Here is a 14473-nt window from a genome sequence, read left to right on the forward strand (position 1 = left end):
TTAGTTGAGTTACGGCTTTGTAATGGCTAAAGACAAAAGAAAGTAATGTGACAATTGTTATAATAACACCATAAATTAGCACTATCTTACCACAATGAATCGTACAAAAAATTCTTTGATTCGTATGCTATTCTGTAACAAAATCAAAATATGTCGTACCAAAATCAACAATTGTTATACCCAAGCCAAAAATATTTGTAAAATGCCACAAATTTTATAAAATAACCACAATTGTTATGACAACGCCTAAAATTGTCATTTTCTTACCACAACGTGTCACAAATTTTATGAAATAACCACATGGAGCAAATTGTCATTCTCTCTTTCTCTCTAAAGACAAAAGAAAGTATAGGTTTCTCCAAAGACAAAAGCAAGCAGTCTATCTAGCTAGATGGAAGTTAGGTCTGACAATTACCAATTAATGTAAAAAAAAAAAAGTTTGGGTATGATGGTTTCTCCAAATTCAAATTAAAAACTCTATTTGTGCATTTTGCACTGTAGTAAGTAATGTGTTGCCCAATTTGTTACTCTCTCCGTCCAATTTTCTTTGTCCATTTTATAATATTGTGCAATTTTTTAATTACTAATATCTTTTAATTTATAATATTTTGCATAATTTTTGGAAATTCATATTAGAAGATATAAGCAATTAAAAATAGACAGAGATATTGAAAAGGACAAACAAATGAGCATAGATGGAGTAATTAGTATAAACTTAGATTTTATTGGAATGTGTTACATTTCAATTTTTTCTTTCCTACAGTGAGGAATAGATATTTGAAAAAAAAAAAGTGCCATAGGAATCATCAATTCTACAAGTAACAATTTTCCTTAGCAACAGTAGATGAGTTGTGAACTAATATACTATGTATGGTTTCTACTCTTTGTTTTTTTATTTTCATATAATTCAATTCCTTATTCGATTTTTACGTACAGAAACAAATTATACGTGTCGCAGATATTTCATCCCACTATAACTAAATCATAGATATATGCCTGATGGACTTGCAATTCAGGTTATCTTAACTTATTTTACTCCACTATATAAGAATCAGTACTTTTTTTTATACTCCTTGTTTTGATGAATATAACAATGGGTGAGGTGGCTTTAAATGTACTAGTATACACGTGATTTCAATTTGATCAATATACTAATGGGATTTCATATTTTTCCACGACAAATTGTGATGCTATAATATTAGTATTTGAATTAAGTGGTGGTCTTGTGTAAAGAAAAAAAAATTAAGGTGTGGTCTTTTGTGCTTTATTCTTTAAGAAAATATTTACTTCAAAGCAAATTATATGAATAATACTGATTGAATATTTTACGATTGGAAATTTTATGAAATTGTACAGAAACTTAGATAACACTTATTTTATTTATAACTCCTTGATTAGAAGCTTTATATAATAGTGAAAATCTTACAAATTCCTCTAGTAAAATTTAGGATTTGTTTGAAACTTGTGGAAAAAAGAAGAAGAAGAAAGGTTTGAAAAAAATTCCCTACCATTGTAACTAGTAAAAGTATAATCCCATTTACTTCTCATTTTCCTCCCGTTTGTTTTTTATTTTATTTTTCCTTCATTTTTCATAACTTTTAAATAATTAGGCCCTGTTTTGCTAAGAGAAATAAGTACTTGTTTTTACGTTCTTTTAATCAAGGGAAAATTTCAAAATAGCACCTAAATTTTGTACCAAATGTCACAGAGACACCTGAACTTAAGTTTATTTCAATTAAACACCTGTACTAACAAAATCTCCAAAATTAGACACCTGAACTTAAGTTTATTTCAATTAAACATCTGTACTAACAAAATCTCCAAATTTAGATCCCCGCCGTTATATTCCGTCCCAAAAATTTCTTATATGACATCTCCAATCCGTTTAAGTTGCCTCATTGCACATGTTTTGTAACAGGGGATGATGCACCCAAGCGAAACATTGATTTGAATCTTATCTCTTTATAAATCCTAATCATTGATTTGCTCCATAAATCTTACGGCTCTCCCTCCCTCTCTCAAACAATATTAATTGTACAATTGTCACTAATTAAATCTGAAGTTACGCCGTACCTTTAGGCACAAACAAACTCTAGTATTATATGAGAATGAATTATTTCATAAAACAAAAAATATAAATATTTATTAAGAATCTAAGCGGAACGGCCGAACGGGGCCTTAAGCCAACAGTTTTCAAAGTTGTGGTGTATGTATGTGTGTGTGTATATATATATATATATATATATATATATATATAGAGTTCCCTTCTCCTAAAGACCACCTTATTTTAATAAAATAAGGACCTTCCTTTCCCGATCAAATTTTGATGATCCAAGCCGCTCAATGTATTCAGAACGTGATTTTAAGGGTACCCGCGAGAAATCAGCAAAAAAAAAAATCGGGAAGGGCTTCATCCGAGCAGTTTTTGTTATGTTTTTATCAAACGGTTCAAATAAAAACTGCTCAAATCAAGCCCTTCCCGGCCATTTTTTTTGCCGATTTCTTGCGTGTACCCTTAAAATCACGTTCTAAACATATTGAGCGGCTCGGATCATCGAAATTCAATCGAAAAATGGGAGAAATGGGGAGGTCCTTATTTTAACTAAAATAAGGACCTCCTTATTTGAAAATAACTGATATATATATATATAGTCAGTCAAATGAGAGAGTCTTTATTTTAATTAAAATGCGGACCTCTTCATTCTCTTCATTTTCCGATCGAATTTCGATGATCCGAGCCGCTCAATGTGTTCAGAATGTGATTTTAAGAGTACTCGCGAAAAATCGCCAAAAAAATGACCGAAAAAAGCTTCATCCGAGCAATTTTTGTTTGAATCATTCGATAAAAAATAAACAAAAGCTACTAAAGCTATTATAACGGGCGGTCCTTACGGGAGATTAACTATATATATATATATATATATACACACTATATGTTTCAGCGAACCTCACATCAGTTCCTCGTGAGAACGGGAATCAATATCCGCTAAACGAGCGCTCGGACCACTCTCCGTCGGGAATTAGATCTCCGTTCATCGTCCAACATCCGAAGGTCTCTCTCTCTCTCTCTCTCTCTCTCTCTCTCTCTCTCTCCCCGTAATTGTGATGCTACACTTACAACCTCTCTATCTGAAACAAGGCAAAAGATTTAGGGTTACAATATACCTAGTCAGACGGGCAAAAGGCTGTTGATTCTTTACTTTTATGGATACATACATCTGCATATTTACGCGCAGAATTGAAGCCATTCGGTGGCCTCAGCTAGATTAGACACTGTGTTACACAGCCGGAGAATTTTCTGCTGGCAAGGGCAAGATAAGTTTATAACATGTTGTTGATAAACTAATAAACTTTGCCCTGCTATCGCTGTAAATAGGATGCTAACATGTTATAGATGCTTTAAATCAAGTTCAGTATGGTTTTCAAGGGAGTTTCACCGGGTGGTGAGGAAGGCTCTTCACACATGTTTGCTGATATGGAACCTGGTTTCTTGACCTATTATATATGTCCTAATTATTCATGATACGAGCTTCTGTGCCATGTTAATTAACAGAAGTTTGCATATTGCCCTGTAGTAAACCTATTACTAGATTCTCCCTACACATACTAGTGTACAGATTGCATTAGTTTTCTGTGCTTCTCATTTCTCTGGTACTGTCTTAATCCGTCTGTTTGGTGGCCTGAGTACTCGTTTTACTTTTAAGTTACAATAGTTTCAAAGATTGGATGCATACATAATCTATACAGACAGAGGCATGCACGGGTAAGCTTAAGCTTGTGAGGTTTCTTTTTGCACCCAAAATGACCTGCGTATCAGAGACTGACACATGGCTTGGTTCAGGCCAAAATAGTTGAAGCCAAATATGCCCCGACCAAGTGGGTCAATGCTGAATGTGAGATGTGGGGCCCATCTGGAAAAATTAGGGATACAGGGTATTATTACTTTTATTTGGTGACTTTATGTTCAATTATTCAGGACCTAATGAATAGGTTAAGTGGACGCAAGGAATCCCAAATAAAGTGGGGGAATGGTTCCATGAACTCCTATTTTCCCTCCCCTTTTCTCAAGAGTTACAAGTTGAAACTCGTGGCTGGGAGTTGCAAGTTTTGAAAAGGCACGCCTAGGCACAAGGCGCATCAAGCCTCACTCTTGGCGCCTAGAGGGGGCCATTCTTGGTGCCTGGAGGATGGAGGAGGTCCAAGCGAGGCAACTAGACAAAGACGAGGTCTAGGCAACCAAGGACATGTGCAAGACGTGCGCTAGCTGTGCTTATTTCAATTCACGCCAAATTTAATTCTAAAGTGCAAAAATGTAACTAAGGTCTTAACCTAAGGGCTAAACGATCCTCACCACATTCATCTCTCATCTCTCAATCGAACGACTCAAACCAAAAAATGTCTCTCGGCCCCTATTTCAAGTATCGGATGATTGACTTTTACTCCCTCTGCCCCATTTTGGTTGTCCATTTTCGTTAATCGTGCCATTCTTTGAACGCTTATATCTCTCAATCTATAATATTTTTCATAATTTTGAAAACTTTGTATTATAGACCTAATTGAGAACTATCAAACAAGATCCATATTGCATATTTTTGGATATTCATATTGAAAGATATAAACGATTGAAAACTGAAACGAATATTCAAAAAGGACAAAGAAAATGGGACGGAGGGAGTATTAGATTTGACGTTTTAGTTCTCTATGAAAGAATCGTTGACTATTTGGCATTTGGTAGATGATTTTGTGGGTTTTTTAGATGGTACATCGTCTAAACTTCATTGTCTTCGCGTTTATTATTTGAAAATTTTGGATTACGTTATTTTTTTCTATTTTTTCTCGCCTAACTGCGCCTTGTTTCAAATTTTCAATAAGGCCCGAGCCTCGCCTTGCGCCTACACCCCAACAGACCTTTGTGTCGCTCACCCTAATAACTTTGGTCAAAAGGGCACTTCTCATTCCAGGCGTTTTTGGTGCTAAACATTGGGCTCAACAATCATATTTCAAGGGGATCGTGATGAAATGGTGCGAAAGGCCTACAATGGTGCAGCTATAAGTTATAACTGGAGTACATTTACATTGGAGCTCTATAAATACTAGTTCTCAAGGAATAGTAAAGGCTCCGCTCCTCAAAAATTTGCACTCAACGTGTTCATGCATTTTCATTCAGTTTCTAACACTTGTCAAAGTTCAAAGCTTGCAAGCTTTGTCTTTTACTTCTTTTGCAATTCGGTTCCTATGCGGCTTTCTTAACTTTCCCCCTGCAATCAATTAAATCTCTAGTGATATGTTGTTTGCAACTCATTTCCATTTATGCACCCGATATGTTGTGAAGTCCTAGAGTCATTTGAGTCAAAGAAAGGACCAAGCAGCTTCACCCTTGAGTTTTGTTTATTGAGAAATTAGATTTTAAAGTCTCCAAGCCTAATTCTTTGATGTTTGGACTTCTCAATCCTGGCATGTCCGCACACTTTAATATCGGCCTCGGTGTAGAGTCTGTAGACTCCTTTGGAGGGCAACAGTTCCTTTTTTTTTAATTTTTTATACCAGTTTGGAGATTTAGCACTTAAACTTTGGCTGGTGAAATTGAATTGATGAAGAAGTCTTGTTGATGAGTTTGTAAACATTTTGAATTGATGAAGAGGATTTAATAATGAGTGCAGCTTTCTATGAGTTTGGCAATGGAACCTAATTCAGACCCTGAGCACCACCTGATGATTGACCACAGAATGCCGCAAGCTAGCGAAATTGATCCAAGGAGAGGGAGATTTCCATGTTGCATTGTGTGGACACCACTTCCTGTCCTTTCATGGTTAGTTCCTTTCATAGGCCACATGGGGATATGCAGAGAAGATGGAGTTATATTGGACTTTGCAGGGCCTAATTTTGTTTGTGTGGACAACTTTACATTTGGGGCAGTGGCCCGCTACATCCAAATGAGTAAAGAAAAGGTATGGCTAGATGCTATTTTCTGAATTTGATATGTTTGGGAATTTAGCTCCTGTATATACATTGATGTGCAATTGTTGCTTCAGTGGCATGCTTCCAGCTTAGCAGCTTGTCACCTTACTGAAAGAGGGACAATGCTCTAGTCGCTGAGCAGAGAGACACCAAATGAGTGAATGACCAACTTCCTTTTGCAGCTTCCATGCTGTGACTTGTCTGTTCCACCCTAAGATTGTCTTGTGGTCTATGATTTGTCCAGATCGACTTTCGATCTGGGCTTAGGTCCCTTTTACCCCGATCGGTAGATTCTAGTTCTTCCTATTTGACAGATGATGTAAGCCAACGGGGAATGTCCAAAACCTAATCAGTACAAATGCCCAAGGTCACTCACTCATAGGGCTCTCTCTCGTAAAGCCAAAAAAATGTTGAATACTTTTGCCTTCGGTTGCCGTTTCCCTTCCCTGTTCTTCATCTGCCTGCGGTTCTAGATCAAGTAAGGAGTTGGTCGCTATTAGCTATCAGTTTAGTAGCTAGTGTAGCTAGCGTCAATCATTCTGTAGCTAGCCCTTACCAAGAAAAGGGTATTCTGAACCCCTGAATCCATGACCATTAATGGGTCAAGTCAGTGCTCTGCAAGCTTTGTCAAACAGTTTGTATGTCCGCTTTTCATGCTCATAGCGATCGTTTCTACCCCCTCTTAGTGATTGGTGGTTTAAGTCAGCTTCTCACGAAGAAGTGGTGTTCTTTGTTATTCAAATCACTATTAAAAGGAACAATATCAAATAGACCAAGATCCAATTCCAAAGCAGGTAAGAAAGACAGAAATCTCTCACAACCCTGGAACTAGAACAGAAGCCTCCAGTATAACTAAGGTATATACTTATAAGCATATGACATTTGACAGGTATCAGAGAGTTTCCCAAGATTTCTTTTTCCAGGTAGAGAGAAACCTTCTGTATAATGCTCTGCTTGCATCTCACCTATACCTTTTCATTTTGTCAACAAAGCTTTCCTATCTAAACGCTTGAGTGGCGAGCCAGCCTTTTAATAGTCATTAAAGTGTTCGGGCTTAATGTAGCCCGTGGATTCTTAGTTTATAGCTCTATTACAGCGATCCGGATTTCTTGTTTCTCTCTCTATAAGAGCAGTCCACTCGGTCACTCTCTGAGCAGTCCTGCTCGCTTGCTGGGTCTCTTCAAGCTGTCTCTGATTCGCCACTGGAGTTGAGTCATTTCTTCCTTACGGTATTGAGTAAAGGGCCTAAAGGCAAGGCTTCCTTCGTTTTTTCTTGATTGCCGGGCTTGATAGCGAAGAGGAAGTCATCTGCACATCGAGCATATCGCACGTGCGAACCATAAGTGGTTTGGACTAAACAGTCTAGTTGATGAAGGAAGATATTCATCCACACAGGAGACAGAGCTTTCCATCCTCGGCCACCGGCCATCTTATGGCATTTTCACTTCTTTTCATGGTCATCAACTGAGATGGCTGCAGGACCCTCTGCCTTTCACCATAGTCCTGGTGATTAATTTTTGGGGCAGTTGTGATTTTCTACAACTTGATTATGTTGTAGGAGAGTATCCCTTGATCTAAGTTGTCCAGTTTATGTATGGATAACTGCTAACCCCTTCTTTGCGATGTTTTTGAGCCATTAAGCTCTATTGGTCAGTCTCTCGTCGCAAACCCATAGGATTTGATCCATAGGTCACTGATTAGTTGTTCTCATCAAACTAGGGTCAGGACCAGGGGTTCTATCAGGGGCTCTCCCCCATCTTTCTTCGTGCACCATACATACAACCACTGCCACCGGCACAGGCACACGCAGAAGAAACAAGGGAGGGCTCCATCTATATAGGGATTTGGGTTGGAAAATTCCATTCATTTTATACCATTTTCCATCCCCGCCATTACAGAATGGACCTTACATTTCGAAGGATCAGTATGGGAACTTTAAAATTCATTACCCTCAAATGTGTCATAGTTGGCTGTCCAAAATACCTTTTAACAATGTGCAATTTTTGTAACATCCCTGGAATTATTTTTACTTTTTTTTTATCCTCTATAGGAATGAACTTTCTATTCTTAAATGACTTAAGTTCTACTAAACTTTGAGCCTCACATAGTAGTTACAACTTACAAATGTCCAACAAATTTTGACTGGAGTCCTTCCTAATTTCACTTTTCTTCTCTGAATTCTGGTCTTCAGTGCTCCATTTGTCCCCAGTTGGCTGCGTACAGAAGTGACGAGGCATACAGACAAGATGAACCTTCAAGAGACTTATCAACATGGGATGATGCGCTGCGGAAAGGCACACAGGAATTCCAGCACCGATCATACAACCTTTTTACTTGTAACTGTCATTCCTTTGTGGCCAACAATTTGAACAGGCTGGCCTTTCAGTCAGGTGGGTGGAACGTGGTGAACTTGGCGGTTCTGATTTTCCTCAAGGGACAGTGGGTGAACAAAGCATCTATGGTGCGGTCATACTTGCCATTTTTGGTAGTGTTTAGTCTGGGAGTCACCATTGGAGGATGGACTTTCGTTACTTTTTTGGCCTTCTTCACCTTCCTTCTAGTAGGGTGGTTTCTTCTTGGTACATACTGTTTCAGGAATTTGATCCTGTTGTAGTCTTTCCATTACTTGGCTCTACGAGGTTTACCCACTGTAGTTTCAAAAAATATTTGTGGTTTTTTTTTTTTTTTGTATGATAGACTTGAAGATTCCCTAGATTATTTTTGGTTTTGGTGTTTGAATGAGACATCGTATTGAAAAGTCTATGATGTTTTTTTTTTCTTTTTTTTGAAGGAAAGCAAAAATAATAGGTTACATGACACGGACAGAATGAACAAAATGAGCTAAGAGATTCCAGTATTTGTGAGATAAACCCGCGGTGTTGTAAGCAGATAGATTATTGGGAGATTTTTTCAAAGGTCCACTATAGTACTTTCCAAACCCTTTAAGTCCACTTCTAAATTCTAAAACCCCGTAAGTCCACTAATCTATTAGTAATGATATAATAACCCAACTTAGTCTAATATACCCCTGCTTTCAAAAAAACAGTTTGTCTCGTTTTTTCCTCTATTTCAAAAAGATTCATTTTTATCCCATTATAAAACCCATCCTCGCTCCCCCCCTCCCCCCCCTTCCCCCCCTTTTCAAAACGAACCAGACTCTTCTGGGAAAACCCTAGGCGATTTGCTCCTCCACCTCACTAGATCGTTGTCGCCCTTCTTCGTCATCGGCGGCCCTTCTTCGTCGTCAGCCTTCTTCGTCGTCATCAGCCCTTCTTCGTCGTCGGCCTTCTTCGTCGTCGGCGTCAGTCGCGTTCGTTCACCAACGATACCAACGGTCGCACCCATCGCCATCACTTCCAGTCGCCGTCATCATCGCCACCCACCTTTCGTCACCATCGCATCCCGTCCTGCCTTCCCGATCTCACCTCGGCTTTGTTCCCACCGCCCTTTCCCACCGTCGACTTCGTTCCCACCGTCACCGTTGTTTTCAACACAAACAAGTAAGTCAAGTTTAGTTTAGGGTTGAACATATAAGGTTATTTGTTACTGTTTGTGCATATCTGGTTTGGTTAGGGTATTGGATGAACTTATGGAATCATATAATGTTATATATGAGCTTTTGAAATCATTTTCATTGCAGTGGAAGAACATATGATACTATATGTTTACATCGGATTCTTTAACATATAACCCTAATTACGTACAGATTGTAATATAATTAGGTCAAGTTCTATGGCCGAAATTACACCCCAAGTCTTTGAAAATATCGTTTTCGTCGCAGTTCGGGGTGCGACTTACCACTGCCGAAGGTTGTCTGCATCCTTAATAATGGAATCATCATATATGGTTATATGTACATATCTATGTAATTTATTTTTTTACTCGATTAATTTGTGTGTTTAACTGACATATATGGTTATATATCCAAATTTGTTCTCTACATGTTATAGAAGTCAGTCAATGAGGCCGCTGCGCGGACCAATTCAATATAGGTAATGGACAATGGAGTAGCGTTTTGATTGTTTAAGTGACACATATGGTTATATGTGAGTCTCTGTACTTTGTAAATTCAAAAATAGAGAACATATAAAGTTTAGTATTTGGGTTGTTTAACATATGTGATTATCTATCTATAGAATGACTAGAGTCGTTTGAAGTGGAGTTAGGTGCTTTATTAATGACTTCCTATTTTAAAAATGGTAGTCCAATTGCACTGAAACTGATTTTTTGCTAGCTTTGGAATGTTTTTTGTACTTTTTTAAGCTACTGTTGAGTAACATATATGGTTATATGTTCAGGTCTGTGCTCATACATAATATATATATATATATATATATATATATATATGAGTTCAAATGTAAACATATAACATTGTAATGTTACATGTTATCGCGTAATATTATATGACGTTATATATTCTCATTTTGGTTGTTAATTTATATCATTTGCTCTGGTCGTCATTTTATTCTGTGAATATATATGGTTATATATCCAATTATGTACCCTATATCATGTTATCATATAGTTACATGTGGACTGCTTTAATATGATTATATGGTTATATATTCAGATCTATTAGACCGCTGCGCGGACCAATTTAATAAGATAAATTTAGTAGTTTTATTAGTTTTCATGTATAAATGTATTAGTTTTATTTGTACATATAATCATATTTTAAGAAAATATGGTATGTTCTCTGTATATGAGGCACATATGATTATATATCCAATTATGTACCCTGTATTATGCCATCATTCCTAATATATATGGTTATATGTGATTTTTTATGTTATAGTGTATCATGAGACATATAACATTTAGGTTTTCGTTTGACAGCCGATATCATGAAACATATATGGTAATATACGAATTCTTGAATCCTTTTTTTAACATATAAAGCTATATGTTTCCATTTGTTTAACTTTTTTCTTAAATGTGCAGAAATGACGAATTCAAACGAAATAGGAGTATGGTTTCATGAAGTTTATAATCCAATTTATTGCAAATTGGAGTATCACCACAATGACACTGTGATAATAGAGTTTAGAATGAACTCCAACCTCAGAAGAGCCCTTCACATCAAATCTTTCTACCAAAGATACCTGATTGTGTTGAAGGGGCACATTAGGATCGTTGAGCCTGACAAGACAGCTAAGAACATTAGATTTAGAATTTTAATTTGGTTAAAGTCTTTTGATGTAATTTCTTTATCGTGTTTTCATATTGCTATTCAGAAAACTCTGAATTCATTTTGTAGATCAATCGATCAAATTTATAACTATGTAGTTGAACAATAGCAGACTTTGAATCTATTTTTTATTTATTTTGAACACAAATGTTTTGATTGGCGGATGTAATCGTTTCAATGATTGTTACTAATTGTTAAAACTTGAACATGTATATGCATGAACATATAACCATATATAACCATAGCCAATCTTATACGAATTGGTCCGCGCAGCGGCCTAACAGATCTGAACATATAATGTTAAAACTTGAACATGTATATGCATGAACATATAACCATATATGTTACCTTAACCATAGACAACCTTATATGTTATCTGTGCAGCGGCAGAGCATGTGAGATCTGGAATGTAGAGAGAGAGAGAGAGAGAGAGAGAGAGAGCTGTGTCAAAATTCAAAAAAATGAAAAAAAAAATGAAAAAAAAGTAGGCAAGGACATTTTTGTCTTATATTAATTCCTTTTTGGCTTGACAAGGGCCTAGTTTGGCAACACAAAAAATAAAAGAGAATAAAAATATATTTTTTAGTCTAAACCAAACAAGGCCCTTGTCCGAGTGGACCTAATGGGTTACAAACTTGAGAGGTGGATTTGGTGGGTTACAAATATGCTATAGTGGACCTTAGACCAATTTTTTATAGATTATTCTATCATCACACAACCTTTTATTGCCACAGATTCGAAAGCTTCCGAAAACCTGCAGGCAAATGTCCCATCGAAAGCACAACCCATGATAATCCCCTGCAACCTCAACCCATACAGAATGTAGTCCCTTTTTGGGAAACACCGAGAGCAGAATCTCTACCTCCGTGAACGGAACCCCACCACTATGAACTTTCACAGGTCACTCAATGAACCAGTGGACTAACCAATGTCAGGAGTTTCTGGAGTCCAGGAACCAGGTCTGGAGTACTGGAACACCTTGGAGTTCGAGGAAGAGAGTAGAGGAGATCCTCGCACCTCATCTGCGATTATATTAATGAGCCAGTGAAGATACTTTATTGGATTTGTAGGGGAGCTGGGAGCCCAAATTTCCACACTTCGGGGATTTCTTTGCGGATAACCACCCCAGCTTCTTGTGGCTTTATTGGAATATCCATCAACTTGCAGATTTTGTACTGGAGTATTGTTCTTGTAGAATGAGCTGGAAATTTACTGCGATGTTTTTTTCGTCACACAACAGGAGATCTGTGCACTAATTCACGTCCACAATTTTCAACGACGGTCGAGCAAACTTACACTCCCTTCCGCCCATCGTCAAGTCGGTCTAGCTAACTTGCACTCCTAACCACATTTCTCCGCGACGGTTAAGTAGCCTGACACTCCCGTTTGCCCATCGCCAAATCGATCGAGCTAACTTACACTCCAGAGTCCCAGACCACATTTCTCTGTGACGGTCGAGTAGTCTCCGGTCCCTATCCTCCAAATTCGAGAATAAAGTTCAACCACAATAGTGGGCACGTCAGCCTGAGAAATGGGGGCTACTGATGCGTATGAATTTTCATCACTGATGTTGAGCACTATGGGTATGACACATGACCAGGGGCTCAACAAGGTTTATATTGGTCGACAAGCTTGTGCGGTAGGGAAACCCATGAAACGGTTGGGTCATCCCAGAGTGCAATTTTGTTCACATTTCTTAAAAGATGGTGAACATTACCCTTATTCTTATTGGTTGGAATGATGTAGATCCCACCACAAAGTGATGTCATACTTACCGTGTAATACACTTTTTGGTAAACATGACATCAAAATGTGGTGGGATCCACACCATTTCAACCAATAAGAAAGAGTGTAATGTTCACCCTCTTAAATGGAGAGTGAACAAAACTCAACTCGTCATCCCACAAATCATGCCATAACTTCCACTGCTCCTCTATTCATGCCCAATACTCCATGATCCCATTATCTTACAACTCCCACCAATGTCGCCAATATCCCATTATCCCACTACTGCTCCACATCCTACACTAAATTTATATAAATCACTCACACTTAGTGGCAGAGCCAGAATTAGGACTCTGGGGGCCGGCTTAATAGACATATACTCCATCTGTCTCACTCTGTTGTGCCCTTATTTTTTTTGGAACGTCCCAAAATCAAGTGCTTGTTTCAGAACTTTCCAATTTTGGATGTCCATATTATCATTTTACCTCTCATTTCTCCCTCCCAAATTCAAATTTTGAACTTGATTTGAAATGAATGACATGACAAGAAAAATTGACAAAAAATCATAAGTTACAAAGGGGTAAAATGATAAAATTGACACAAAGTCAGTGTAATTATGAACTTTTCTTAAATTACGTGAAAATCAAAGTAGACGTAACTAATTGGGACGGAGGGAGTACTATTTTTTTATTGGAATGTATACTTATTATATCACAAGGCTTTTGCTTTCCAAATTTCCAATACATTACATTTCTACATTGAAATGATTTTAGCCAAATGATGTTAAAGTATACCAATCATTTTATTTTTTTCTTTAGGTCACTTTACGTGTCGTGTGCTTATTTTTTATTTGTGAAAGAAATTGAGAAATGAGAATGAAAAATAACTAGTTTTTTAATCAAATCGAACAAAAATTGTTAAGATTATAAGAGGGTTTATGACCGAAAATACCACCGGTCCTTGGACTTTCCAAAGGCTCTCAGGGTGATCATTCGGACTCAACAAGAGTCTCATCAAAGTGCTGGGGTCAACTGTCCAGATTTTGGCCTCAACAATATTTTTATAATTTATGGAAGTTTCAGATAGTAAAAAGGGAAAAAATGCAACTTACCTCAGTTTTTTTTTTCCCCTCGGTTCCACAGTCAGGGGTGGTTCGGTGCACACGCAGCACACCTTAACTATCCCCTTCCCGGTGAATAATCGAGGGAACAAACAGGATGCGAAGGAATGCTACATAAACCACACACTTTCACTACACCATCTACTACATTTTTTATGGAACTCATTTCGGGTCCAACAAAAAATACAAAAAAATATCCATAAATTTTAAAATAATATTTTAGGGGGTCCCATAAAAAATCAGCTCTAACGGGTATCGATAAATATTATTTCTGGGTTCGTATGTTCGAAACTGCGCAGTTGAGCATTTTCACTCCTATAAATTTAGAAATAATACTTACCGATACCGGTTAAAGCTGATTTTTTGCAGGGCCCCCTAAAATATTATTTTAAAATTTATGGATATTTTTATGTATTTTTTGTTGAACCCAAAATGAGTCCCATAAAAAATATATAGTAGATGGTGCAGCGAGATTGTGTAGT

The 14473-nt window shown here is 37.3% G+C and overlaps 1 protein-coding gene across 2 annotated transcripts; it reads left to right on the forward strand.

The window, feature by feature from the left end:
- Positions 1 to 2930: 2930 nt before the first annotated feature.
- LOC131304308 (protein RTE1-HOMOLOG) lies at positions 2931 to 8716 on the forward strand. 2 transcript variants are annotated; one of them, XM_058331515.1, is made up of 3 exons: positions 2931 to 3052; positions 5726 to 5948; positions 8150 to 8716. In XM_058331515.1, exons 2-3 carry the CDS (start codon positions 5727 to 5729, stop codon positions 8570 to 8572), a joined length of 645 nt encoding a protein of 214 aa, XP_058187498.1. In that variant the 5' UTR covers positions 2931 to 3052; position 5726; the 3' UTR covers positions 8573 to 8716. The 2 variants fall into 2 exon arrangements, with proteins under 2 accessions (XP_058187498.1, XP_058187497.1); XM_058331514.1 differs by having other exon boundaries at positions 2937 to 3052; positions 5661 to 5948.
- Positions 8717 to 14473: the final 5757 nt, after the last annotated feature.

This window comes from Rhododendron vialii, chromosome 10a, assembly GCF_030253575.1.
Source record: "Rhododendron vialii isolate Sample 1 chromosome 10a, ASM3025357v1".
NCBI lineage: Eukaryota > Viridiplantae > Streptophyta > Magnoliopsida > Ericales > Ericaceae > Rhododendron > Rhododendron vialii.

Bases quoted from the DNA above. Each gene is read 5' to 3' on its own strand.
- LOC131304308 (XM_058331514.1), top strand. From the start codon at position 5,667: ATGAGTTTGGCAATGGAACCTAATTCAGACCCTGAGCACCACCTGATG. The intron at 5,949-8,149 runs GTATGGCTAGAT...TCTGGTCTTCAG, and splicing joins TCCAAATGAGTAAAGAAAAG to TGCTCCATTTGTCCCCAGTT.